This window comes from Solea solea, chromosome 7 (genome assembly GCF_958295425.1).
Source record: "Solea solea chromosome 7, fSolSol10.1, whole genome shotgun sequence".
NCBI lineage: Eukaryota > Metazoa > Chordata > Actinopteri > Pleuronectiformes > Soleidae > Solea > Solea solea.
Window position 1 is genome coordinate 18,483,748 of NC_081140.1, and position 27,993 is coordinate 18,511,740.

Genomic DNA, 27,993 nt, shown 5'->3' on the forward strand with positions numbered 1-27,993 from the left:
AATAGAATTTCCAAATGTTATCTTGGGCTGATTTCATGCCAGATTCACTTAACGGTCACAAACAGTCTCATTCTGTGCTTACACCAACTTTCTTCTGAAGGCCATTTTTGGAATATAAATCTACACCATGGGTCAGAAAAGGCGATACTCAAAGGTCAAACATTTAATCGCATATTTTGGAGGAATCCAATGCTGCAAAAGAGTTACTATAAAAGCTGAAAACATTTAGATGTTGTTTTTAGCACCACAAATCAGATTAGGTTTTAAACTATTAGTGAAGGGCTTTATAATCATTTAGGATCTAATTAAAATCCATATCTTTGACTGTAGTAAAAAGCACATGTCTTTTAAAGATGAGACATGGTGCTAATTGCCATTTCATTTTCCCTTTTGTATTTTTCCTTTGCTACTTCAAAGTGAAACACTTCAAAGTTCCTTTTTAATTCTGTCTGCATAATCTTTTCACATTCCCCGCTCGCCATATTGTGTGTCACCGGAGTGTGTGTGTGTGTGTGTGCATGTGCATGTGTGTGTGTGTTGTAAATTCCTGCTCATGCCAACAGTGTTAATAATCAACTGTAGATAAAGCTGAATTATATCTACATCTACATCCTCACGAGTGAGGTTTGTTTTCCTGCTTGCTAAGCAGGTGACTCAAGTGTTAAACTCTTTTATAGCTGCTGTGCGATCGGTGTAGGCGTTTCTAAAACAGCACATGGAACAATGGAAGGTCTTGTCGGTCTCCACAGTAAAGTCAAATCTGGAGAGAAGAAGAAACAGTTTGAAAACAACACCAAAGTTATTTTAAAGCTTTTATTTCTGTATGAGAGACAAACTCTGCGGACTCTTCTTGAGAGGGTGAGGTACATTCCAAAGTAGAGCGCATTAACATTTGATCATTGTTATGCGTTGTACTTTGTAGCGACCCTGAACCTGAACCTTGTGCAGTAGTTTGCATTGATACACCCAGGAAAGGGTTTGTAATCGAGTTAAACACTACTACTACTTCATCTACTACTACCACTACTACTACTACTACTACTACTACTACTACTACTAGTGTTATACGTGTGTTTGTGTGAGTCAGACATCCTCTGCATAGTGATCGTCAGGCATATGTAGAGAATAAACAAACAAACACACAAACTGAAGACTAATGACTCTGATAGTAGTGTTGGCATGTTCTCCTGGAGCACTCTAAATACGCACTGAGCTCTTTCTAAAGTAAACCTGATGAACATCCCATGTAGTCCAGTTTCTCTTCGTGAAGTGTACGGACTATAAATTCTCCTGACAGATAGGATTATTATTACTATTGATCCTCCAAACAAATGTGTGCACATACAGTATGCACACTCTCCTCCATTATCGCTAACCAAAGGGAGGCGATGGGCAGTGGAGTGCACTCTCACGGAAATAGCTGACGAAACGTTTCGCCCTCTGTAACTTCAGCACAAACACCGCTAAATACAAATGAAGGAAATGTGTTTTATCAGAGGCAGAGACAAAAGCATGGAGACGAAATTGCAATTATTCTTTCGGAACCAACACATACTGTGTGTCACCAATTTCACCTCTGCACCTCTCCCTCCTGACCATAAATCCAGCTCCCCCTTCCATGACCTCCTCCCTGACAACCTCCCCTTCCTCTTATTCCCTTCCTCCTTTTTTCTCCCCATGGTTTAGATTCTATTATCCCGTAATGCTTCGCCGCCTCGCCCTATTAATTCTCACAGTTCACTGTGTTTGTCAGTGTCTAGGTGTGTGCTGCGCCGTAGATGTCTGTGCCAATGATAAGTGGTATCAGTGTGAGAGCGCAGTGGACACCAAATGTCTAGAGGAGATTAATGGTGTGTGTTAGGTGAAGTAAAAAATGGCAACACACACACACACACAGACACAAACACTAACCTTCATAGAGACCTGTGAAGGTGCAGGTGCCCAGCTAATCTTTGTTTTTCTGGAGGGGTTTGTGTATAAGTGTGTGTGTGTGTGTGTGTGAGTGAGTGTGTCTCACATGACAGTTTCACAGAGGGAAGTGCAATGGGGATGTAGTAAAAATGAAGTGAAAGTGAGGCACTTTAAAAGAAGCTGTGTTCATCACTGAGGACAAATGTAAATGAGTTGCTGATTAAAATGATTAAAAAGATTAAAATGAACAGGAACTCCTCTTCAACAGACGTATCATTCAAAGAGACAAGCGTGCGTGCGTGTGTGTGTGTGTGTTAAATACTGACTTTTTCCAAGATAATATTAGCTGGCAACCTATAGTCCCTCCAAATAAGGCAAAACCTACAGTACTTTCTGAGACTCTATAACATGTAAATACAGACGTTAGGTTAAAGTTAAGAGGATTGCATTAAGGATAAGATTTGAGTTTGGCAGTCCAGATTAATGGAAGGCAATGCTGTGCCCTGATAAGGATACCAATCCAATCCAATCCAACTTTATTTAAAAACAACAACAGCTGAAACAAAGTGCTGTGCAACAGAGATAAATAAGACAAATAAAATATAAAAATGACATAATGGACCTAATGACAAACAATAAAACATACAAGAAAGTATAAATACAACACAAATGAACAAGTCATACAATAAAACTATAAAAAACAACGTTTCATACTGGATCGAAAGCCAAAGAGTAAAAATGGGTTACCATGTTACCAATACTGTGTGAGCATGGGTGTGTACTCGTATTTACTAGCTCTTTAGGGCCTTTTCTGTCATAAACACTGACCCTGTTAGGACCAGTTGTCCTCATGGAGACCAAAACCTGTTCCTAATGAGGCATAAACTCATTTCTGAGGAACTGGTTATGGTTAGGGCTAAGATCTGAATTGTGATTAGGTCAGTGGTAGGGTTAGGCATTAACTGGCTGTCATTGCACGGTCCTATGAAGTATAGATGTACGTGTGTGTGTGTGTGTGTGTGTGTGTGCCTGTAAGGTGATCCACTTGTCCTGGATTCCCTGCTAAACTTAGCCAAGTGACTGTGGTGATCAGCTGAGCAGATCAGATAGTGACTGTGGATGAGTACCTGTTACTGTGGCCTGCTGGTCTCACACCACATGAACTGTGAACTGTGAACTGTGAATAGATATCCAGCGGGCAGCAGGGGCGGATGACCACACTGTGGCTACACACAGAGGCTATCACTTTAAAAAGTCGATTTTGACCTGTCGTCTAAATCTACTCCCCCAGAGACTTTTCTTTTATTTATATGATTCATAAAATGCTCTAAAAATGGAATTCATTTGGAAATGCAGGTTGAGCATTGTTGCCAGATGGTAAAACTGAGCTTACCTGTTACCAACACAGCCTCCCTGACATCTCTATTCACTGACTGGACCCAACATGCTTTCCATTAGTCTTTCTCCCAAGTCATGACATGCACAATAAAGGAGGAAAATGGTCTAAAAATAACTTAATTCCATTTAGCTTTTGACATGTGACAGAACTGTGCAAACAATTTGATCAATTATGAACCAAACACACTTTATCATGTGACATCATGGCTCACACACCTCCCATTTATTATTTCGAATATGAATTAATCAAAGTAAACGAAATAGGAACAAAATACATTCAAATGTAAGAGATAAAAAAATAATCTATCCATCTTAAAAAATCAACCCTTTTTCACTTTCTTTCAAATTAATTTTCCCACTCTTATTTAATGTGGTTTGCACTTTGTGCCCCCCTTCATTAATGGATGTATAATTATGTTGCTGCTGGGATTTTGTTGTTTTGTTTTGTTTTTTTTCTACCTCTGGACACAAAACTGAACCTTTGACATTCGTCCATGCTCTCAATTGTCATCTGGTGATGACAAGAATATTCATATCAGCCCAAAGACTTCATGAACGTGCTGCAGCCTCCGAGGGAAAGCATGAAAAGAACACACTCACTTACAGCACTTCACTTCTCATTAATATGAACACCCTCCATTTCCTCCTCCTCCTCCTCCTCCTCATCACCATCAGCTTCAGTGAGGAAGTGAGAATGTCAGACTCTGTGATGATAATGGCTTCTGTGACTCTCAGCCTTCAACTTTAACCCCCAGCAGCCAACTGTGGTGAACTAGATAGAATTGTATGTATTATTAATGACAGCCAAATTCCACACAAGAAAGCCTGGCATTGTGGGCAGCAAAGAAAGACCCTGTGTCCTCTCTCTCTCTCTCTCTCTCTCTCTGTCTCTCTCTCTCTTTCTTTCTATTTACTCCTTTCTTTCTGTTCTCTGCTCCGTGCTTCCTCTTACAACATTGCTCTCTCTTTCTTTTCTTTTTTTTTATTATTAATTTTGTAATTAGATTGGTTGAATCGTTTCTCTCACTGTCAATGACTCTATCAGTTTCTCCCTAGACTGTTCTGGCTTTGTTGTTGAACATAATGCTGTTTTGTCTTTTGTCTTCACTCCTTCAGTTTTTGGGGGGTTTTATTGGAGCTTGACTACAACTGACTGGTCATCCATGTCCACAGACATTCCTCTTTGTGCCTATTACAGTAGTACAGTATGTGATTATATGAGGTTAGATGTAAAGATTATATAACATACACTCGCCGGCAGGGCCACGCAGTGGTGTAGTGGTTAGCACTCTCGCCTTGCAGCGAGAAGACCCGGGTTCGAGCCCCGGTTGGAACAAGGGCCTTCCTGCATGGAGTTTGCATGTTCTCCCTGTGTGTGCGTGGGTTCTCTCCGGGTACTCCGGCTTCCTCCCACAGTCCAAAAACATGCAATGTGGGGATAGGTAAATTGGACACTCCAAATTGACCATAGGAGTGAGTGTGAGAGTGAATGGTTGTTTGTCTCTATCTGTGTGTGGCCCTGCGTTGGACTGGCGAACTGTCCAGGGTGTACCCCGCCTCTATCGCCCGATGTAGCTGAGCTTGGCACAGCACCCCCCGCAACCCTCTGGCAGAGGATAAAGCGGTAGATGATGACTGACTGACTGACACTCGCCGGCCACTTTATTATGTACATCTGTACATAACTGATCATTAACACTATATATTCAGCTAGATAGTAGATGGTCGGAATGACCTGCTGATGTTCAAACCGTGCAACAAGCTGACTTAAGTTCATGGTTCCCAACCTGGGGTCCAATCCCCCCTCAGTGGTGCACCAGAGATCACATGGGGGGCACATATCTTTGTCTGCTCTGAGGTTGTCTGTGGTTATAAAAATGGCTGCTTTACAAGTCACTAGTCACGGCAGTTTCCTGCAGCCTTGCAGTGACTCCGCCCACGTTGAGTAGGTACTATTATTGTAATGGAAAACCAACCCGTGCCATGCCGTGCCGTGCCGTGGCGAGTTGAGGCGAGTCAAGGCGAGTTGGGACCATAGTGGAAGAGGGCTAAAAGTTATATTTGTTCATATTACATTTGGAAAATCCCAGTGACACACTCACCCACATTAAAAAGCAAGTCTCATCAGGTGTTTCTGCTGTCAGCATCTGCACAACAAAATATCATGTCTGAGAAATCAACGAAAACAAGGCAATATCTCTTGGTTTTGACTTTATGGGAACCACTGACTTAATTGACTTTGAATATGGCTTTGCTATCGGTGCCAGACAGGCTGGTCAGAGTGTTTCAGAAACTGCTGATTTATTGGGATATTCACAGACATCCATCCCCCCAGTTTACAGAGAAAAGAAATATTTATGAGTAAATAAAATTCTGCCAATAGGTCACTAAATCAGTATCAGTGCTTTTTAGTCAGGTACCAAATCATCTGAATATATATACACAGGCAATGTCTGCACTCAGGATTGTGTGTGAGTGTGCTGCCCTCCACTGGACCAAGTGTCTCACTGCAGAGAGGAGAGCCAAGAACCCATTGTTCAGTTGTGGTTGATTCAAGGAGATGTTACTTTCTGAGACTGTTTTTGAATCGCACGGTTGTACAGAAAGAAATAGTGAATGAAGCAGGTTATTTGTATTTCTAAGCTCTTTATTCTTATTGTTATTCTCTGTGGATCCAATCACTTCTCCTGCCAATCTGTGTCATCTCTGTAACTCATCTATACAATACACAGTATACAATAATGTGAATGTATTTTTGTTATTTCATGTTTTATGTGTTACATGGAGCACATGTAATGTGTCTCTCTCTGAACCTCTGAAACATTTAATCATTTCAAAAACAGAACTAATATTTCCATGACTTTGGATGATGTCATTACCCAGAAACACCATCTCAGCAAATCTGACTTTACACACACCAATAACCGTACTATTGCTCTTATTCAAAGTAAGAATAATAAGTTGTTTTAGCAGCTTGCCTATTTTTGTGTTATTGTGTATAATGAAAAAAACCTTATTGCATAATATTGTATTAGGCATACAGGAAACATTGTATTCACACTGATGCTGATGAAATGACAAATGGGCATCTTCCACCATCTGAATAATTCATAAATCACAACACAAACATTGCCTCAGAGGACGAGCTGGGAAGAAAAAAACCTATTAAAACGTAGTAATTAAATCAAACTCAAGAGGCAATAAACAGCTCATCCAGACCAAGTAATTAAAAAATGTCCCTCTTTTGAAATTACAGCTCGAAACTTTGTTGTTTGAGATGCCTTTGAGTCCCCGTGGGATGAAAACACTGAAGAAGACTTATCTCTGTCATTAATTAGCTTGGTCATCTCAGACGTTTTAATTAGTCTGCTGTCACTCTCACAGGACCAGGAGTGAGGATTAAAGACCTGTCACTGTACGTCTTATTGTGTGTGTGTGGTTGGAGATCTTCACCATTTACTGAGGGTTAGTCCTCGGGCTATTTAGAGCTATTTCAATGAGCACTTATGGAGATGATATGAGATGAGGGTGCAATCTCAGGTGAAGTGAAATTAATCCAGGCCCTTTGGTAGAGGATATGAGGACAGATGGTGCTCATAACATCTTTGATTTGAGAAAGTAAAAAAAAAAAAGAGCAAACAAAGGGGATTATTGTTCAGTTTTTCTATTTTACATTATTATTAAAATATGAGGGACACTAATTCATAGCCTTAAAGCCACTAGAACCTTCCAAATGTCTTTTTTCTTGGAGTTTTTCTTCTTATGTTTTTGTTTTATTAGCATCAAGGAAACTTTTTTAATTTCATGTAACTTGAAAAAGAAGTATATGTGTGTACTGTAGACTAATTACAGTCAGAAGCAGTAAACATACAGCAGCTGTGTGAAAAGCGACACGCTACCTTTATCCGGCTCTTTGTTTAGTTTGTTGTGTAGAATTCACCTGGGGGTGTCGCATACCATTAACTGATTAAGTGAGCATTTTATCTAATTATCAAAGGTGTGTAAAAAATCTGCTCTGACAGGACAGCCTTCTCCTGATCAAGTGTCTTGTGACAATCCACATCACACGCTATGTAAGCCCACACCCCCTGTGGGGCAGGCAGAGCACCAGCGCTTGTCCTTTGGTTTGTTGTTTCTTAATGGGATTTTAGGAGGTGCTGGCGTTTGGAAAAGCCACATGACAGGCCAATCCACATATTTCATTTATGTCACCCAGGGGTGGAATTCTGATTTCAAACTGTGTGTGTGTGTGTGTGTGTGTGTGTGACATTTTGGCTGGTCCTCACAACTTTAACAGGCTTTTGATGAGTTAATCAATCAATCAATCAATCAATCAATCAATCAATCAATGTTTATTTATATAGCACTCTACAATATCTGCAAAGTGCTTTATATAAAAAGAAAGAATTAAAAAAACACTCAATGAGTTAGCGTGAGTAAAATACACAATAAAACAGTGAGGAAAATCAATAAAATTAGAAGTGTCACCGTGCTACTGAATTTTAAAAGCCGTTCTAAATAAATGTGTTTTGAGTTTACTCCCAGGTCAGTGGGACCCGCTTTAAGAGTTAGGGTTAGAATTGGGTTTAGGCATTTAGTTGTGATGGTTAGCGTTAGGGTAAGAGGCTAGATTTTGGGAGTGGGGAAGTAACAAACCTTCCAGGGGGCTTATTTTTTTTAGATACCACACAAATGTTGTGTTTTATTATGTTCCCTGGTCAAACAAAAACTTTAAATATAATATTATAACAATATAAATATAATGAATGACTCCATAGCTGGAAAGTATATGATAAGATATGATATCTGCCCTGTCCCACAAAGCAAGTTACACATATTGTTTTAATAGGTTGCTTTAAGATAATATAGGATCATGGATTAATATGTATTCTATGATTTATAATTCTCACCTTACATCAAGCTAGAAAACATGTCGTTTTTGTGTATGAACACAAAAACACACTCATATCTTCTGTTTCACTGGTGGTAAATTGCACATTAATTAAAAGTGTATTGATCCGAGTCAGAGTTTTTCCAACCATCCCTCGAGTTAACAGGTTCATGAAGGTTTACTCATCACTATGTAGTATGATGTCACAGATTACAGTCGGACACACTGATGAACTTACAAACACCCCCGTGTAGGCACAAACTCAAAATAAAATGGGATGACTTCAATAACTGATTTTATTGCGATCTTATCAAATGCTTCACATGCACTGGAGATGAAACAGTCCGTGAGTCATGCTTGGATAACCCCCTCAAATCAGAGCACGTCTGAGAAACAATCAAGAGAACAGCCTTCCTTCCTGGTGTAGATCAGCTATTGATCTGGCTTACTGCAGAAAAGCAGCTCAGTGGAACAAGTCAGTGAACAAGAAATAAAGATTAATGATAGTGGGCTGCATTAAGAAAACAAAAAAGCACAGGAGACATCAATAACAAAAGCCTTAACATGTGACAAATGTAGGTCATGCTTCACTAAAGTCCTGATGTGAGTCACAACAATGTTCTTGACACGTCACTTGAGATTTGCTGATATTTTTGAATTACAGTTCACATTAGAGTTCACATTTCAATTTCTTTCCCCGTGTGTTTCACAACTTTCATCAGCATTTTAACATTGAATTAATCTGTTTGGTAATGTTGGAAATATAAAGATGGCACCGGGTAAAGACAGCTGCTGTCATTTGGTGTTGCAACATGTTCTCATGGACCTAAGAATTTCATAAATGTGATTGATATTGCTCTGTTCTGAAGAACTCTTGAATCTTGAAATGACGGAGCACAAGGGGCTTAGATGTACTTTCTGTACTCTCTGTTTAAGCCTTTATGAATCTATAGAAAAGTATTAAGAATAAAGCCATCTAAGTATTACACACTGAACATTTAATGTGTATTGGAACTTTTAAGCAGTAATTTAACCTTATTTAGCTCTTCTTAAGTTATTCTTTAAAAAGTGCGTGTTCATAATTTCATTTCAAATTATGAACAGACACTCACTTTGGCGCTAATACTGATTCAGAAGTGAAGCAATATGATGACTGGACTGGAGGAATTGCTGTACACGGTCCTTTCCAGTAAAGTTGCACAGGAGTGAGTCAAGCAGTAGTAAGCTCGAGGATCAGTGATGTCGAAACTAAGGTGTGGCAGATCTGCGTGGGTACTGAGAGGGCAGCAGTCGCGCTGACTGTGCGATAACATCCGCACTGCACCTTTAACTCAACACTGGCGAGTGTTTCGTGACGTGGGGACGCAGGCTGCGTGCTGAGTGTGGGCAGGAAGCGCAGAGAGAGGGAGAGAGAGCATTATGTCAAGCTATTCATAGGGAGGAAACACTGTACCGGAAATACAAAGTCTGGTTTTCAAAACGAAGGTGTACAACTTGTAAATAATCGTCACCGACAACAAATCGTAAAATAAGACAACGCTATTAAACAATATTCATTTAAAGTGATGTGTTGACAGTAGTGAAACAACAAGAGTGAGTTTGGAGCGTACATTGCGCTATTTTGCTTTTATTTTGACAGCTCGTAAAGGATAGGGTGCGTTGCCACGTAGGTTGACTTGACTGTGCCAAAGAGAGCCACGGGCACACGGTGGAGACTTGAACGAAAACGGGGGAAGCTCGCTCAAGAACCGGCTGGGCTGACGTCGGGAGCTCAGTATGTCACAATACAAATGCTGAGCCAGGAACCCAAACACTCGTATATCCCCCTGAGCGGCAGCAGTTGACGGCCACGCCCCGTATCTTCCGACCGGAGCCCAAAGAAAAGTGCCGGCGGCGGCGCTACGGTTTGAAAGCCAGCAGGGCGGCGAGCGGGCTCACAGTGGAGAGGAAGCCGGAGTGTTGGCTGTTAGTGAACCATGAGAGAGTATAAAGTAGTGGTTCTAGGATCCGGCGGGGTTGGAAAATCCGCCCTAACCGTCCAGTTCGTGACGGGATCTTTCATAGAGAAGTACGACCCCACGATAGAGGATTTCTACAGGAAGGAGATCGAGGTGGACTCCTCTCCGTCCGTCCTGGAGATCCTGGACACGGCGGGGACCGAGCAGTTCGCCTCCATGCGAGACTTGTACATCAAAAACGGCCAGGGTTTCATCCTGGTCTACAGCCTGGTGAACCAGCAGAGTTTCCAGGACATCAAGCCGATGAGAGATCAGATCATTAGGGTGAAAAGGTACGAGAGAGTGCCGATGATTCTTGTGGGAAACAAAGTGGACCTGGAGGGGGAGCGGGAGGTGTCGTCCGGTGAAGGGAAGGCACTGGCGGACGACTGGAACTGCCCGTTCATGGAAACTTCAGCCAAAAATAAAAGCTCTGTGGACGAACTGTTCGCGGAGATAGTCCGACAGATGAACTATGCCTCCACAACTAATGGCGACGACCAGTGCTGCTCGTCCTGTGTCATTCTTTAAGGAAATGGACAACTCTTAAGTTTTATTCTTTGCTCGGTTTTAAGTTTGCAATGGTAAGTGGAGACACCCTACACCGTCAAATGTAAAGCTGACATCACTGGTGCTTTTATGAGGTGACAGAAGAGCGTTTATAAACGTCTTATTGAGACGCTTTCTTAGCACATGTCCACATTAGGCACAGAGCAGACCTTCTTTCCCCAAATTCTGAGGTTTGAGGCCCTTAAATATTTAGCTAAACGTCTGAGGCCCACGCCCAGATCATGTAGCACAACACTGAAGTCAACCTACAACAGTTCAATTACTGTCGTTTTCCACTTTATCAGTGACTACTAACCACGATTAATCACGATCTCACTGTAGATCGAGAACCTTTGGGACTACAAGTTTGGCCATAACTAAAAAGTAGAGTCCTAGAGGAGCAGCCACTGGTTTTGATTAGGTATGATTAATATTTGATGTATAATTTGACACATCATATTCTCTTTTTAGGTCAGTTTTTGCAGAATAAAGGAAATATTTGATATTTGATATTTGATATTTGATATTTGATATATTTAAAATTGACCCAGTTTAAGGCCCTCACCCTGTGAAGTCTTGGTGTAGAGTAATAAACAGTAGTGATAATAAATTAATCTTTTATTTAGTTGCTTAGTGCATAAATTGTCAGTAATTGGTGAAAATGATAATCTGTGTTTGCCAAAGTTCTAAATGATGACATCTTTAAATGTCTCGTTTTGACTCGAATCCATAGGTTTTCTGATTGTTCTTATTTATTTATTATATGAAGGCAAAGAAACCAGAAACTATTCACATTTAAAAAGGAATTTCAGCTATGTGTGTTTTTAATTGTAAAACTCCTTTCAATCAGATGAATCCATTATCAAAATAGGTGTTGATTTGTTGATTAAAAAATCAACAATTTGTTGCAGCCCTAACAAACATAATACTGGATGCATGGCCTACTTCAATCATATTTATTACTTTACTGACAGTTCCTAGTTTTTACTGGCAGGTTGTTTTGCAAAGCAGCAGACTGTGGAAGTGTCTCTTTTGCAGAACTGGAGGAACAAGCTATAACTGACTTAATTAGGTTAACTGAGTTCCTGGATAAATGTGTGCACCTACAGTGTGCATTTGTTTAATACCAGCTCATATGGAACAATTTCCCTCAAAATGGGGTTAACAGGAGTTTAGAGATTCCAGTGTTCTTGTCTGGCCCACATAAAAGGATCAGCCAGTTGAAAATGATCCCTAAAACCACCACATTTGTTTTCTTTCTTTTGTCAGTAGTTGTTAACTTTTATGAATGACTCTTTTTCATGTCTTGTTTGTGGCAGTGTGTTGCAGCAAGCGTGTACTTTTGAGCTCTTCTTCGTGTCTCACCCTGGCCTTGGAGGAAAATGAAGGGAGGAATGCTGCAGGGGGACGAGAGGAGGAGGGAGGTGGGGTGGGCTGAGACAGAGGGAGGGATCCACTCTTCAGGAATTCTGCTGGGCTGGAGTATCTTTGCTGCACGATCAGTGTCCACCATTGATGTCAGATCCAGAGTTTCTGCAGCAACCCCCTCGCCAAGCGCCAACTGTTCTCCCGAACGGAACTAAACCCCAGTGGAAAAGATATGGAGAGCAACACTTACTCATAAAAGGATATTTCTGTATACGAAGAAGATGGCGTGGGGAGAGAGTATATTTTGTTAAATAACTGCACAGTATGGGGCAGGTAAAGATTTAGGTGATATCTCTGCCTAACCCAACTTGGAGCACAACACTCCAAATCCTATTTTTCTCCAAAGTCAAAAAAAATTTGACACATTTATCTGCCGGTGGAGTACTCATGATGCGTGCCATTCTTTTTTTCTTCTTCTTCTTCTTTTTTTTTCTCTCCTTCATTGCCTCTTCAGTGTGTGAGAGGACCTTAACTGAAGGGACATGGGGACGGCGACCCGATCGCCCTTGTGTCGAGTGCCTTTCCAAAACAAATCAGCTGTTCAGATTCAGTGCCAATCTACACTTATCACCAAAAGAACTCATCATTCATCATGGCAATCTACAAACCTGTTAACTAATCTTCTGGATAATCTTATAAAGGTGGAGGCAAAAAAAAAAAAGACATTAGTATTTTTGTTAATGGAATGGCGTTTTTCTGTATGTTTTTACGTTGGCCTTTTTGAAGTCTAAGGTGTTAACTTTGCAATGTCTGCTCGGTCTGGCTAAACCTATATCTTGACATGAACAGGTACTGGAACCCCGTCGACGTGATAACGCCGTCAAAGGCTTACCTGCTGGACAACTTAAATCAAAGGAATTCTGTTTGTTTTGTTTACTTTGTTGTTTTTAACAAGAAATGTGATGATGTACCGTTGACAAATCTAACCTGATTGTAAGAATAACATCAGACCAGCTATTAACAATGGGCTGTCTGGTTTAAAAAAAAAAAGAAAAGACTTTTAATACAAATTGCATTTTTTTAAAAAGAATCCAAGCTGTGTTTTCTCTTTGTTGAAATCTTGTTTCAGCGTCTTTATCAGCGGGGCTAACTGCCAGTTTGCTCAGCCTAAACAATGTTATCATGAACAGGTGTCACTTGTTAAACACTAACTTTGTATGTTTGCATACAAAAACAGAGCTGCATTGCTTCAAATATAAAGTTATGTGTGGGTGTAATTTGGAGTTAACCTGACCTAACCCACAAAACTCACATTTTACTTAAGCGGTTTATGAGGCGAGATTGTGTAGTAGCCCAAAGGTCAGTAGGAAATAGGAGGTTAATAAGAAACTACAATGCACATTTATTGTTGGATTAACTCAATGGGCACCTTAAATTACCCCTGAGCAAGGCACCCAATCCCCCCCATTGCTCCCCGGGCTCAGATAAGTGCTGCCCGCTGCACCTGCGCCCGGCTTATGTGTGTTCACTACTGGTGTGTAATAAAGATTGGGTTAAATGCAGAGGACAAATCCACTATTACTAATTAGTGTGTGTGCAAAATGTAATTCTAATAACTTTACTTGCACATGAAAACCATTTTGCTGTCTCCTCTAAAGGTTTTTGTTTTATCTCCTGCTGTCTACATGGTCATGATTCGTTTTGTTTACACTTCAAAATCACTGAGTAGAAGACTTCACACTATTTACATGACAATTTGTTTTCCTATTTTCCCTATGTCCCTGAACAGTGTGAATCCATGTAAGGGTTTTTGTACAGCACAGTACAGATGAGATTTGTCACCCCTGCTCCCATCAAAATAAGGAATTAATATGAACGCTCTCCCACTTACTCATCCTCACTTGCATTATTAGGTCTATGGTGCTCCTGAAAAATGTCTCTTTTAACTCTGGCTGTATCAGGGTTTTAGGCCAGAACCTCAGCAGTGTGGGTGCAGTGGTTTGATGTGAAGAAGCGGCTAAGTCTGAGCAGACACTGCTCTGCCTCTGTTGACATACGGGGATTATCTAGCCTCAGCTAGCTGGACGGCTGCAGATTGGCCTGGGGGAGTTTGAGAGTAAACAAACACAGGACGCGCTTCCCATAGAGTCCAGTCTTGGGACTGTTGCGCTGCTCTGTGCTGGTCCTCGGGCCTGTACTATATGACGTGTGTTGTGGAATTTACAGTGTGTGCCTTATGCGTCTCAGATTAGGTGTCTGTTTGTCAGGGTCTAAGCACAGACTGCAGCTCCTGTGTTGCACAGTGTGGGCCTCAGTATCTGCCTGTTTGGCCTGTGTAGGCGATGGTATCATATGTATTCTTTGGCTTGGCCTGCATCATGTGACCGACCGTGGGCCATGGAGAGGTCAGGGTACATGGTTGTGTGTGGGGAAGGTAGGGGGCCAGCTTAATGTTAATAGTGTATCCAACAGGTGTGATCAGACGGGAGAGCGTGTCAGAGAGAGTGTGTTTAAAATCAATGTTGTGATATCAATCATTTATAATATATGCCTAAGAACACGAGGACGGTGAATATTCACCGCTGTGTTTTACCACCATGTATATGTAATATTGTCCAGTCATGGTCTTGTATGCACATGGTATTTTTTCCAGCTTCTTACCATTTAAAAAGACAAAGTAACTTTATCGCTCAACATTCAGCTCATATCTCACTTGGGTCCACCACAGGCTGTGGGTTAGTTACAAGCAGGCTGTCACTGTCTTCACAGAGTGGACCTTCACTATCGAAATCGAAACTCAAAACTCATACAGCTGAAGTTGAACTGCCGTACTCCAATGGTGTTTAAGGGTCGTGGATGATAGGAAGAATTTATTACAGCTATGCCCCAGATACTGTAAATGTACACCCCCGCCCCCCCACCCCCACTACCACCCCATCTTCCACTGCTGCGTGACTTCACTCTCTTGCTGTGGTATAAACATCTGATAGCAGAAGAATTTGCCCTTTGGAGAGAAAGGGGCCTGTCAAGTTCCTGTTTCTTTTTATCTGTCCCCTTTTAAGGAGTGACACGGGAAAAGTTTCACTCCTTGCATCTTTTTTTTTTTCTTTTTAAAAACAACTCGGTAGCAGAGGGTTGTCTGTGGGTGGGTGTGAGTCTTCTCCGCTTTCAGTCTTTTTCAGTTCTGCTCTTTTGTTTTCGAGGAAATTAATTTCTAAAAGATCTGTGTTTCTCTGACAACAAAGAGGAAGTCTGCCGTGTTTTAGGTTTACAGATGGCCCAGCTTGTCTGTGGTTGCAGGTCATGGGAGATGGTCATGTGATGTGGTTGCCATGGTTAAGGGGGGGTTGGGATGTGGTATGGCTGCTCACGGTGGCCTCGTGACCTATGGAAGTTCAGTCACTGCTGGAATGGTGACTGTAAGCGAGGAGGGCGTCGCTCAGGTCGATCATCTTTCTCTCAATCACCACAGACATGCAGTTTATTTGCTCATGACAGGACTTTATTGTCAGGGATAATTAAAGAATTATCGAGGCAGGTTTTGCAGTTTCATACAGATCATTTTCCTGGTTCCACTCAGCTAAATATCGATTTCATACTGATGGAGACATTGGTTTAACACACAAGATGCGAGATCTGTGTTTTTGCTGGAGTTGGTTGTTCTGGCAGGAAGTGTTGCGACAGCCAGAGAGAGTGGGTGGCGTGTGTTTGCATCTTTTTTTTTTCTTCTTACATGGGACTTAATCACTATATAGGCTGCTGTCTGAATTACAGGCTTCTGCTTCTTATTCAACGTCATCATGCTATTTTTGAGGCTCTGCTGTGTTCAAAAGTGTGGCTTTGCCTTTATTTTCGTGGCAGATGTGCTTATTATTCAGTGTATCTGTCGAAGGCAGGATCCTCTCTGACATCAACTGGACTCCGGTAGCCTTCCTTTCTCTCTGCACATTTTGTTTTGACACGTCATGTCGCTCTTAATTCAACCAAAAATGCATGTGACAGTGCTTTTGTTTAGTTTACACACGGCGGCATTGTTCATCAGCGAGTGTCACTGTTATTTCCTTTTGTACTGGGCATTGCCATAACAACACCCTTTCACTCCCTGTTTGTCTTCCCCTCAAAGCCTGAATGAGTTTTGTTGTTCCTCGCTTTCACTCACACATACCGCAAATCGGCACAAACGGCACTGTGCATATTTAAACACACTGGAGTTGAGATTCCTGCAGCATTCCAACACTGAAATTATGTCCAGACACAAGCAGCAGAGGCATCACTCACCTGTCATTTTCCATTGTACCATTTTATTATTTCAAATATGACATATGTTGTATATTCTTTAACCACACTGCTCCTTGAAGGTATGGCAGAGCTGTTCAGTTTTATTGGGTGATAGCTGTTACAGTGACAAACACAGTGCTTCTCACTGTTGTCTAACTGTGTTTGTCTACTGGACTGAGTAAACACAACAAGGGTCAGCAGGGAGTAAGAAGCGTCACGACTGATCGTCCATCAGCTCCTTGAGTCTGCGCTCTCTGTAAATCAGGGAGTGGCCTTCTCACTGGGAGCTGACTGAGCCTGGATGGGAATGCCCCAGAATTCCCGTCATTCCTGTCATTCCTTCAACTGTATAATGTCTGGACATGTCTTTAGCTTGAGTGAAAACAGAAATGAGGGGGTATGATAAGGCTAGGGATTGTATCTGTATGATTAGGTTCATTGTTTTTGGCTTTTTTGCAAATGCCCGTTGTGTGTTATTGGGCATCTCTTTTCTTCTTTACCGATCACAACTCGTGAGAGAGAGGAAATCACAACAAAGCAGAAGAGAAAGCAGTGGAGAAAAGAGGGTAGGATTTGTCTAAACAGGCCTCCAGACACCGCACCCCTCTCTGTCACAAGATGGATCCCACTGGGCACGCAGTCAAACAGCTCTTTATATCCATCTTTAGATAATCATAGCACAGTTGCTTTAGCTCGCACCAGATCTTGGTCTAAAAAGGAAACTAGGCCAATGAAGCCAGTCAGACAAGGAGACTAGTTGCCTACAGTGTCTCATGTGTGGATTAATAGCTTTCAGTCAGTCAGGACAAAATTTTAATTGAGCTGAGTTACAATCAGCGTTTTAATTATGATGGGAAAAAATAGTCTGGTCGTTTAGTTTGTGCAGCCATGGCTCCTCCTGCAGCTTTAATTAAATACGCTCACCACATTATTAGGTACACAGGGCATCTAATAAAGTGTCTGGGGTGGTATCTAGTGTGGTCTTCAGCTGATGTAGCTCATCTGCCTCAGGACAGTTCTATTAGCAAATGGCAAAGGCTGCAATTTAATTCTTCTATATTAGATTGTCTGTCTTCTATGCAAATTACAAAACGCAAAACATACATATTTCCACACAAGTAATTCTTGAAGTTGTCATCCTTGCGATAAAAGTAATAGTTATTGGAGTTATTGTTGCATTCTCACTTTGAACCACTGACCAGGCTTTTTCACCCACAGAACTGCTGCTCTCTTTATTTTTGACCATTCTCTATAAACTGCACTGATGGTTGTGCAAGTAAACTCCCAAAAGATCAGCAGTTTCTGAAATATTCAGACCGGCCCATCTCTGGCACCAACAATCAACATTGGTACGATAATACTTTATTGTCAGAACATGCCTGAAATGTGTCTTGCATCACAGCAGCTTGTTTGCAAAAACTACAGACATTAAATATCGCCCAAGAGCCACAGACACAAACACATTATAAGATGAACAAAAGATGACGTTCAAGATTCCTCAAAGTTCCTTATTGAACTGTGGAATCCTGAACCTCCGGCCGGATGGTAATAGTTTGTATACTTGGTTGAGGACATGATTAGGGTCAGAGACAATGTTCTTAGACAGTCTCAACATGTTTTTGTGGTACAGTGATTCATAAAGTTTTTTCAACTGGTTGATCTACAATCTTTAAGCAGATTTTAGTTTTGATTTCACAGTAACTTATGCTCAGTTTGAACTTCAGTGTGTCTTCATGCCCAAACATGCTTCCATGTGATTGGTTTTTCAAATATTTGCGGTAACCAGCAGTTGAACATGCGTGCGTAAGAAAGAGGCCAGTGAGTGAATATAGTTACTGTCTCGAGCTGCTTGGCTGAGTATCTCCACTCATGTCTCTGATATAACAGTGTTACCTTTTGCCCGAGTGAGTCAGATGTTTTGCTGCTGTTGTTCTGCAGCAGGTCTCAGAAGTAGAGCCTGAGGTGTGGGTGCGGTTTCTCACTGGAACAGCAGGCGGGCTTCTCTTGCCTGAGGACTGACAAGAAATAAAATGCCTTGTAGTTTCCTTGTAGTTTGTTTATGTCACTGTTTGTCTGGTCACAGGCCGACATCAAATGTCTAGAAGTGATGCATAAGATCATATTTAGAGAAGAGCTCACGCGTCTTTCAGAGTAGACTATGCTACTTGGGTGATTTTGGGGGGTTAGGGTCAAACCACAGAAGTTTTAATGCTGATATATTATGCTTGAAATAACACCCACACCCCACAACCACTGTTACTAGCATGACAACACAGCACCTCAGTGCATAGACTGCAACAGAATAGTATCTCTGGTCAGTGTAAAGACATTAGTGAGTCCTCTTCATTTCCCAAATTATCAGCACAATCAAAAGACACCTAGCTGCTAGCTGTAACATGACCATATCAGTTTCTTTGTTTTGTCTTTTTTCACATCACATCCACACGTCTTTCACAAGCACATTTCGATTTTTAGAATCAGTCAGTACATTTACATGCATGTTAAAAGTCTGATTTTAGTCGGACTAAGACAATAATTCCGTTTTCTTAATGTCATGTAAACACGTTAGTCCGACTAAAATCGAGCCAGTCTTAATCGGACTAACACCTTGATTCATAGTCCAATTACTCCTGCATACATAAGCTTAGTCAGACTGGAGTCGGACTTGGCGTTCTGTGCATGTACCAAAATTTCCTCCATGTTTTTTTTGACCCAGAAGTAGAAAGAGACGACGTATAAACTGCAGTAATGTTGTGGGGAATCATAAGGCGGCGGCGGCGTCTTTCTTCGTTCAACACGGCAACAACAAGAGCCGTGCTCCATCTAATTTGTATCATGATTACTATGAACAGCAGGTACGAAACATCCGTGTCACGATCCATCTCGCTGTTCCACGTTTGTGTTTCTGTGGCATAAAGGTCAACAGGAAACTGATTCAACACGCACTAGTATACTCGGGCTCAGCAAGAATTATTGACACTGAAACTGGACAGAATTCTTGCTTTTATCAGGACATGATTCTTAGACTGCATCTGTGGTTAAGGGCAGTGGGTTTGTGGCATCCTGCTTCAGGGCTTGTTGCTCTGTCATGTGACTGCTTCCCACCACGCTGATGTTGCCCTCTTGTCGCCACGGCAATTTTAGCATTCTGACTAACATGCCGTGACATCTGTGTCTTTCCTCCCCCCTCTGCAGTCCCATTTATTTTCCCTTCCCCTCATCTCTCCCCATCATCTTCTCTTTTTTCTATCTTTCATGGTTTTGTATTCCTGATACCACTTTTCTATCAATCTCTTTTGCTCTGTCTCTCCACGATTTTATGTATTAATGTTTGTCTGTGTAGGAAAGATAAGTATCTTTATATTATATTGTCTGTGTGTTAATTTCGTTATTTTTTCCCACTCTCCTCATCTCCCTGCCTGCCTCTTTCCTTCCCTTGTTATACGTCCTGATTCATCATCAAAACGTTTCCCTGAGGCTGGTTTACACAACATCTTTTATAACCTGAGCAACCAGGGGGGCAGAAAAAGAAATGTGTGGGTGAGAGCAACTATCAAAACCCCATCAACAAAAGAGCTTAAGTTTCTATGTATAGCAAGAAATGCACTCACCAGCAACTTTACTAAGTTTACAGTACTTATACCTAATAGAGTAGCAGGACTGTCACCTGGTGTGGAAATCTGCTGCTGTAGCGCTGCGTCATCTCTGCTTCAAGGTTAGATGTGGTGTGCATTCAAAGAACCTTGATTATAACAAGTTACTGTTGCCTTTCACATCATCTGGCCATTCACCACTGACTTCTGACATCAACAAGGCATTTTTTCCCCGGAATCTGCAGCAGTCTGGATGTTTTCTCTTTTTCACGTCATTCTTTGTAAATCCTAGAGATTGTTTGCGTGTGAAAATCCAAGTCAATTAGCATATCATTCTCACACCGGCCCGTCTGTCACTCAAGTCACTTAACTCACCTTTCGTGCCCATTCTGATGATCGGTTTGAACGTCATCGTCAGCAGTCTACATATCGATGACATGTGATTGGCTGATTAGATGTTTGGCGTAACAAGCCGTTCCACAGGTGTACCTAATAAAGTGGCTGAGTTGGTAAATAAATGCCTTATTTGTGTAAAGTCTGAGAATATCATAATGTCAGTGTAGTTTCTCCCACATTTTCACTCAAACGTGTTAATAATTTATATAATGAGCGACGACTTCTTCACAGTTCTTTGTATGACAGGTTTGTGTTGTTTGTTTATTTTTCGTTTGCCATCTAACTGTTCAGGGAAGTGGGTTCAGGTAAATGTGTTTGGCACAGCTTGACTGTTCATATTAAGTCCACACAGTGAACTTCAGCAGCAGCTCCACCCCAGAATGCCTGCGTGTGAGTTTCACACACAAAGACACTGCAGAAGGAAGTGAGTGTGACAGTGCAGTAGTCAGAACAAAACATTTCATACCTTTATAGACAAATCACTGTTAACACCTAACTGCGCGTTGTCACCACATGAGTCACACACACACAAGTCTCTTTCATTTTCGCTGAAACCATTTTGTAGCATGTGTGCAATCACACCAGTATCTGCAGTACACTTACTGTCAGATGCCACATGCAATGCCCCAGTGGCTCTAGGTGAAAGTGTCATCATTACATACATGTCTTATCTGAAATGTGTAAGATATGCCCTTGCTATGACCCTCCACACTGAAATGATTTCTGTGAATTTCAGAGAGACTGAGCTCTGAGGAAATGGCTCATATCCTGTGCAGAGCTTTGGAAGAGGAAGTCTCCCGTGACACTGGGAATCTCCAGTCTACTGACCCACATTACTGCACTTAAGATCCTGCTGCACTGTTGCTTATGCAGCGATGGAAGAATGACTTTTTAACTTGCAAGTCATAACAATTCATGTTTTGGAAATGAAGAAATATGTTGCATTGTCATGTGGGTGTTTGTCGTCAAATGACCTTGCATGCTGTCCTTTTCTCTCCTGTTGTTGCAGCAGCATCGCCACTTTTTGGTGATTACTGGAACTATATGAAAATGGGTGCTAGACCCAGCTGCTTTTGTTAATGTAACACATCTCAAACTCTGAATTACAAGCCTGGGGTTTTACCCCGGGTGATTTTCTCTATAATCGGCATGAAATGAGAGCTATGATGTGAATGTGACATCAGTCTCAAGGTCAATTCATGTCCTTCAAAGCATCATCTCAAGACAGATTAGGAGTGGCTTGATGGGTGGTGAGCGTGGGGGTGTCCATTGTCCTCCATTACAACAGATCACATGCTTCATCGTGTGATGTGCCTCAGCCAGTATCTCTGTCTGTGAAGATTGCTTCCAGTCCTGCTCACTTGTCTGAAATGTGTTAAAATTATATCTGCAGTTTGTGCAAATATGGCCTGCTGGGCCACAGGCACAATAAGAAAATTGAAAAGCATTGTAACAGGTGGGAGCTGCATATAAATCTGGAGCCCACTGCTCCTTTCTGCCGTTGGCGGCCTTTGTGCTCGATTACAAAGTAATTTACAGGTAAATGGGTGTGCTCAAATTCACTGCTGCGGATTTTTCTGCAGCCTGTGGGCTTTTACCAAAAGAAAACGCTACTTGGATGGATAAATCTTTTTTTTTTTTTTTTTTTTTAGATTGATACCAAAAAACAGAAGGTTGTAAAAAACATTCAGTTATGTGAGAGCTGTGCAGACTTGGCCCAGAGTCGTAGACACTTTAACTAAAATAAGTTACCACAGGCAACACTCAAACAAACTTGAGTACCGCTCAAATAAACTGCCAGAAGTACAACGCATGCCACTGTCTGCTGTGATTCTTGTCACGTGTCATGTGACGTGTGAGTGAATGGTGTCTTGTGTTGGCGATCAGTGCGCTGACAGGAAGGAAGGGTGTCTCCATCTAAGACTTCCTGTCCTGCTGTGTGACTCAGTCCTTGTGCTGCTCTTTTCATTTTTCCTTCACTCTTCTCTTCTGCTCTCGTTGAGCGCGTGTCCCCACTTACTTCTCTCACTCTCACGTTTCATCATTCATGTTATCGGCCCGGTGTACAAGTGGAGACAGGTCAACATGTCAGTAACAGGGTTTTGAGTATATGGACTGGCTCATCATTTTGGGAAACCTGACGTTTAGCTGTCCTGCAGCCACTTGTTGACTCATGACTCTGTACAGTGAAGCCGCAGCCAATTAGCTGAGCTTAGCAGAAAGACTGGCTCGACAAATCCATCCACCACACTCTGTGTTGACTGGGCACATGAAGTCATAGATCACACAAACAATTCTTAAATGTGGTCCTGTTACAAAACATTATTTTACATTTCTGAATAGTATGGGAAACCTTGCAGTAAGATTGAAAACGATCTTTCAATCTTACATTTTGGCAGATTGGTTCACATGTGCCATATCAGCAGCTTTACAGTGATGTACCTCTCAAATCAGACAAAAATCTCAAATGGAGGTGGAGGGTGTAACAGTACATTTACATGCATAGTTTCATCAAGCTAAGTCCGACTAAGACAGGCAACCAGACAACTTGTGGAGGAGAAAATCTTTTTTTTTGGCCGTGTGCGTGAGATGGATCGTGCTGTGGTTCGTGAGATGGATCGTGCTGTGGTTCTCTTAACTGCCATGTTTCATACCTGTTGTACCTCAGTCCAAAGGTGGGTCTTCTCCTTAGCTTTCTCTCCTGCCAACACCATTGTGTCTGTTTCAAAGTCAGAGATCGGGGAGGTCAATTCTGGTGCATGCACTGAACACCAAGTCTGACTCCAGTCCGACTAAATGTATACACGCAAGAGTAATCAGACTATGAATCGGATTATCCAGGTATGTTAGTCAGACTAAGAGTAGCTCTCGTGTTTACATGACATTAGGAAAACCAAATTATTGTCTCAGTCTGACTAAAGTCTGACTTTTAACGTGCATGTAAACACACTAACTGTTACTGTACAGACGCTGTGTTATTGATTGTTGGTTAAACAGAGGTTGTCCTCAGGTAATGAGAAGCATACATGTCAATAACAATAAAGGTAGAGAAAATGTTGTTTTTCCACTGGCACATATGGTTCTATATTAATCACTTCCATTGATCCCCTTTCATTTTGGAACTGCGCATTTACTCCAGTCATGAAAATACTTATTGACGTTACAGTGTGATGTGATGTGCCAGCTGTAATGAGATGTCTTCCAATCATGAAGATTGGACAGGCATAAAAACTAAACTGTAGCATCCTGTCTGTCCAAAGACTCTTAAACAGATCAATAAACCGGGAGGAATGAATGTAGCCACGTTTGGGAGTGCACAGATGAGAGGAAAAAGAAGAGAGAAGAGTGTGGGAGTGAAGAAAACACTGGCTCATGAGAGAAGAGAAGAGGCCACGCTGCAGGTCTCGCTAATGCCATTAGTGTCACCGCGCAGGCGGATCATATGACACATAGTCATTAGTGCGCTTAATTTATTTACACTCACACACAAGCACACGGATTCCTGCATGTCACATACCCTGTAAATTTAGTTTCCTCACTAAAATCCCCTGTGACCTTGACAAATGGTTTTCCAAACTCATGGAAATTACGCCTTTCCTTGAGCTTGTCACACATGACTGCACATAGCTGAATGCTCATGACAGGCCTCCAGTCCTCTCACCCTCCTCCCTGTTTCTTCTTCTTCTTTCCTGTCCATGAATCCAGCCTCTGGGCTTCTCTTCGCATGTCTCCCCTGGACGCGTAAGCCTCCAGACCATATGGGGCTGAGGGGCTTAGTGGACCTGCAGCCAGCTCTGTCTCCGAGGTCTTGGAGGGCTTGCTGTTTGAGGGATGCTCAGGGACATCTTGTCATCTTTTCAGCGGCTTCAAATTGCCTGTGTCAATATATGAAAAGAAGGAGTTGTCTTTATTATGTCCCTTTGTTTTCCTGATATTGTGCTTGTGTGTCTCAGCACCGTCTTGGCTTGTTGCATAATTATTATGTGGTTTGTGATCTGTGGATCTTGGCTGTCTAGGTTGGGCTCAATCTGTCTCACCAGTGTCTGCCTCTGTCATCCTCCCTTCCATCACCATGTCTGTCTTAATGTGTGATCCTACGTGTCTGTCTGTCTGTGTGTGTGTGTGTGTGTTGTTTGAGGAGTATCTACTCTGTGGACCATATGGTACCACACTGCCTGCTGGGCAAAGATAAATCCCACATGCAAAGGCTGTAGAGACACCAGCACACACACACACACACACACACACACACACACAGCCTCAACACAATTAGCGCAGCCTCAGTATCATGTGTTTGTATTGTGCATTGTAATTAGTCTGCTCTTTCTCGCCTCCTGTTGTATAACAGCAGTACCCAACAGGCTTGTGTTGTGTTCATCTGTCAGTCTCTCTGCTCCCCTCGCTCTCATCCTCCTACTACTCCCCCTGCTCTCCAGTCGACTCGCTCTCTACCTTCCTATACTTGTGTACGTCTCATGTTTTCCATCCGTCTCTGAAGCATCTTGCCCCCAGCTTACCTGAGTCATCCTCTCCCTGAGCCACAGCAGAGCAGATAGCTCATACCTTCTTCCCACACATCCAGCTGCCCATAGGAAAGGTCAGTCGTTTTGCAACACTTTTGTCAGACCACAGAGCTTTGTCTTCTCTCCCGTTGCTCCTTTTTTGCGTATTGTTCTCCCTCTGACTGTTTCTCTGCCTCCATCTAACTGACTCTTTTAAATAAACTGAACAGTTTACGGGGGTTTGCATGTTTTAGACCATTGACAAGATCATTCCATTTCATTTTCATTCTGCAAATCATACAAGGATATTATTATAAAATAAAATAGTGAACATATTAGGATGTTCACTATTTCTGTCTAGTTGTATAATACATCACAGCAAACGTCATAGCTGTGTTTTTCAGTTTAGCAACCAAGATATTTTGTATACAGTATAATAAACTGGGCCCACGGTTGGTGCAGTGGTTAGCACTCTTTCTCTCTTTTGCAGCAAGAAGACCTGGGTTTGCGACCCGGTCGGAACAAGGGCCTTTCTGCATGGAGTTTGCATGTTCTGTGTGTGTGTGTGTGTGTGTGTGTCGGTTTTCTCTCGTTTCCTCCCACAGTCCAAGGACATGCAATATGGGGATTGGGCAAATTGGTGGGAGTGAATGGTTGTTTGTCTCTATGTTAAATGATGAGATTTTAGATTAACCCACGTTTTCAGGACCGTTCATTGTCTTTGACTGACCTGTTCCGTTTGATTCTTGTGCCTCTTCCTGTGACCGCACTCTGACCAATCAGTGGCTGGCAGTCTGACAACATCACGCATAGAATCGCCTCAGCTCGCTTGCAACCTCGCCTGAGCAGGTACTAAAAAAAGTACAGTCACTGTCGTACCGTACTATCACTAATGGAAAAGCAAAATAACCGTGCTGTGGCGAGTCGTGTAAAGCTAGTGGCAACACTGCCATCTGATGGCAGAACAACTTGCTTGAATGTATAAAGTGGTTTTGTTAGATTATCTGACCCCTCATGTTTCTGGCCCTGTCGGACTAGTTGTTTCTGTGTCACAATTGAACCTTAACTGAGAGGAATTATGACCTAAAAACTGAAAATGAATGTTATAATCCATGTGCGACACATCACAATGCAGCGGTAAATTAAGATAGATAGATCAGAAGCTGAAGTTTTCAGTGAGTTCATTGATTTTATTTTGCCATGAATGAAAACCAGAGGCTGCCATTCACTGTCTGAAATCCATCATGCATTCGAAAAAATAAACGAAACAAAACAAATATATAGTTTAGTTCATAAGCAAACACATGGCCATGATCTCCTCACCTGTTTGATGTTTGTGTCTTCCTGTCTGTGCTGCTGCCCGTCTGTGTGTTTTTTCCTGCATAGACTTGCAGCAGAGCCAGACTGCATTAAAAGGGAAGGTCACAGAAATCAAAGTACTCTAAAGCTCCCACGCTTCTCACACTCTCTCTCTCTCTCTCTCTCTCTCTCTCTCCCTCTCACTGAGATTAGACAGATCACATAAAACCATTTTCCTCGCCATCTACGAACCACCAGCTTAAACAATGAAACGTTGTGTTTAGAAATGTGAAGAAAAAGACAGATTGTAAACCTCTGTGGCACAAAGTCGTCGTCCCCCACCCCTCCACAGAGTCTGTGAACCGTCTAATGTGGTAACATGGATGAGGACACAGCTGGGAGAGACATGGACGGAGACATACAAAAGGCAGAGGCTGCTTTTGAATATTTATTGATGACTGATTTCCAGCCAGTTAAAGGAGGACAGGTGGGGATGAAGTGAGAGGCAGACATGCTGAGGAGGGAGGTTATGGATAAGGAGACAGGAGCACAGGAACAAAGGCAACGGCATTTAATATGAAACAGAATTTCAGAGGTTGCCTACTAGCTTAGTCACCATGACAACAACACACTTAAACCGGCATTTAAATGGTGCTGTCTGCACTTGTCTGTTGAATCTCTCCCTCTGTGTACAGTATATAATTACAGTGTGAGTTGTGGGTATCGTATACCAGCGCTAACCTGCCCATGTCATATTATACATTATTGTATTTGGTTTGTAATGTGACACTGGAATATGGATCGGCTTTCTGTTACTGCCACATCACATTTGGCTTAAATGTGGAGATCTACAAAATAACTGACCATGAAGTGCCAAGGTCAGGAACACAGGGTCTGAATTGTTATGTTGATTATTTTTTTTTTATTTCTATTATTTTAGCAGAGGTACATTTGGTATAAAGGGGTGCAGTGTGCAAGATGTTCTAAAAGTAGTTCTTAAAAAGTTATACAAAGCAAATTATTGATAAAAAAATATATATTATGTAAGAGATGGGCAGGGTTTTCAGTGGCTTATACTTGCACGTGTAATGGCACGTTTCCACCATACAGTTCCAGCACGGCTGCATGAAACTGCTGTACTGTTTTTTTTATGCGATACACACATAGTAGTGACTTGTAAAGCACTTATTTTGGATGTATTGAATCATTAAATTCACTTCATTAAAAACTTTAGTTTTTCAGCTTCACTGAACTGAAATACAGCTCTAAATACAACAGACTTCTCTGTTCAGTGTGGAGATTTTAGAAATTTCCTTGCTAAATGTTGGAGATTTACGCAGTCTTTTTAACTGATCTACAGTTCGGCATTGTTCAGTTTGATTCTTGTGTCAGGCGTCGCGCTCCTGGCTCTTCCAGTGACGACACTCTCTGACCAATCAGTGACCTGTCCGACAATGTCGCGCATAGTATAAGCTCAGCTCACTTGGAACCTCGCCACAGCAGGTAAAAAAGTACCAGGTACTATCACTAATGGAAAGGGAAAAAAAACAAACCTAGTTGAGTCGAGCCGAATCCAGTTGTGTTGGAAGTGTGTCGTGGAAAAGCGTCGTAAGAGAACAGATGTCTCATGTTTATTTCAAATGAACTCCTAAAACCTGTAATTACTGGAATATTAAATGAGTTCTGCTCATTTTCTGGCAAAGTTTGGATCAACAGGTGACTTTTGTCATTCACATAAAATTTGCTTGAACAAGCAGAGAGATTTTTTCTGAATTCAGTCAGGACTTGCTCTCAAGGCTTACTCAAGAAAA

General features: G+C 41.8%; 1 protein-coding gene across 1 annotated transcript; it reads left to right on the top strand.

Moving 5' to 3' along the window:
* The first annotated feature begins 9,860 nt into the window (after window positions 1-9,860).
* On the top strand, window positions 9,861-13,204 carry LOC131462160 (ras-related protein Rap-2b). Its single transcript, XM_058633152.1, has 2 exons — window positions 9,861-10,781; window positions 12,066-13,204. The coding sequence occupies exon 1, from the start codon at window positions 10,177-10,179 to the stop codon at window positions 10,726-10,728; it is 552 nt and encodes a 183-aa protein (XP_058489135.1). The 5' UTR covers window positions 9,861-10,176; the 3' UTR covers window positions 10,729-10,781; window positions 12,066-13,204.
* Window positions 13,205-27,993: the final 14,789 nt, after the last annotated feature.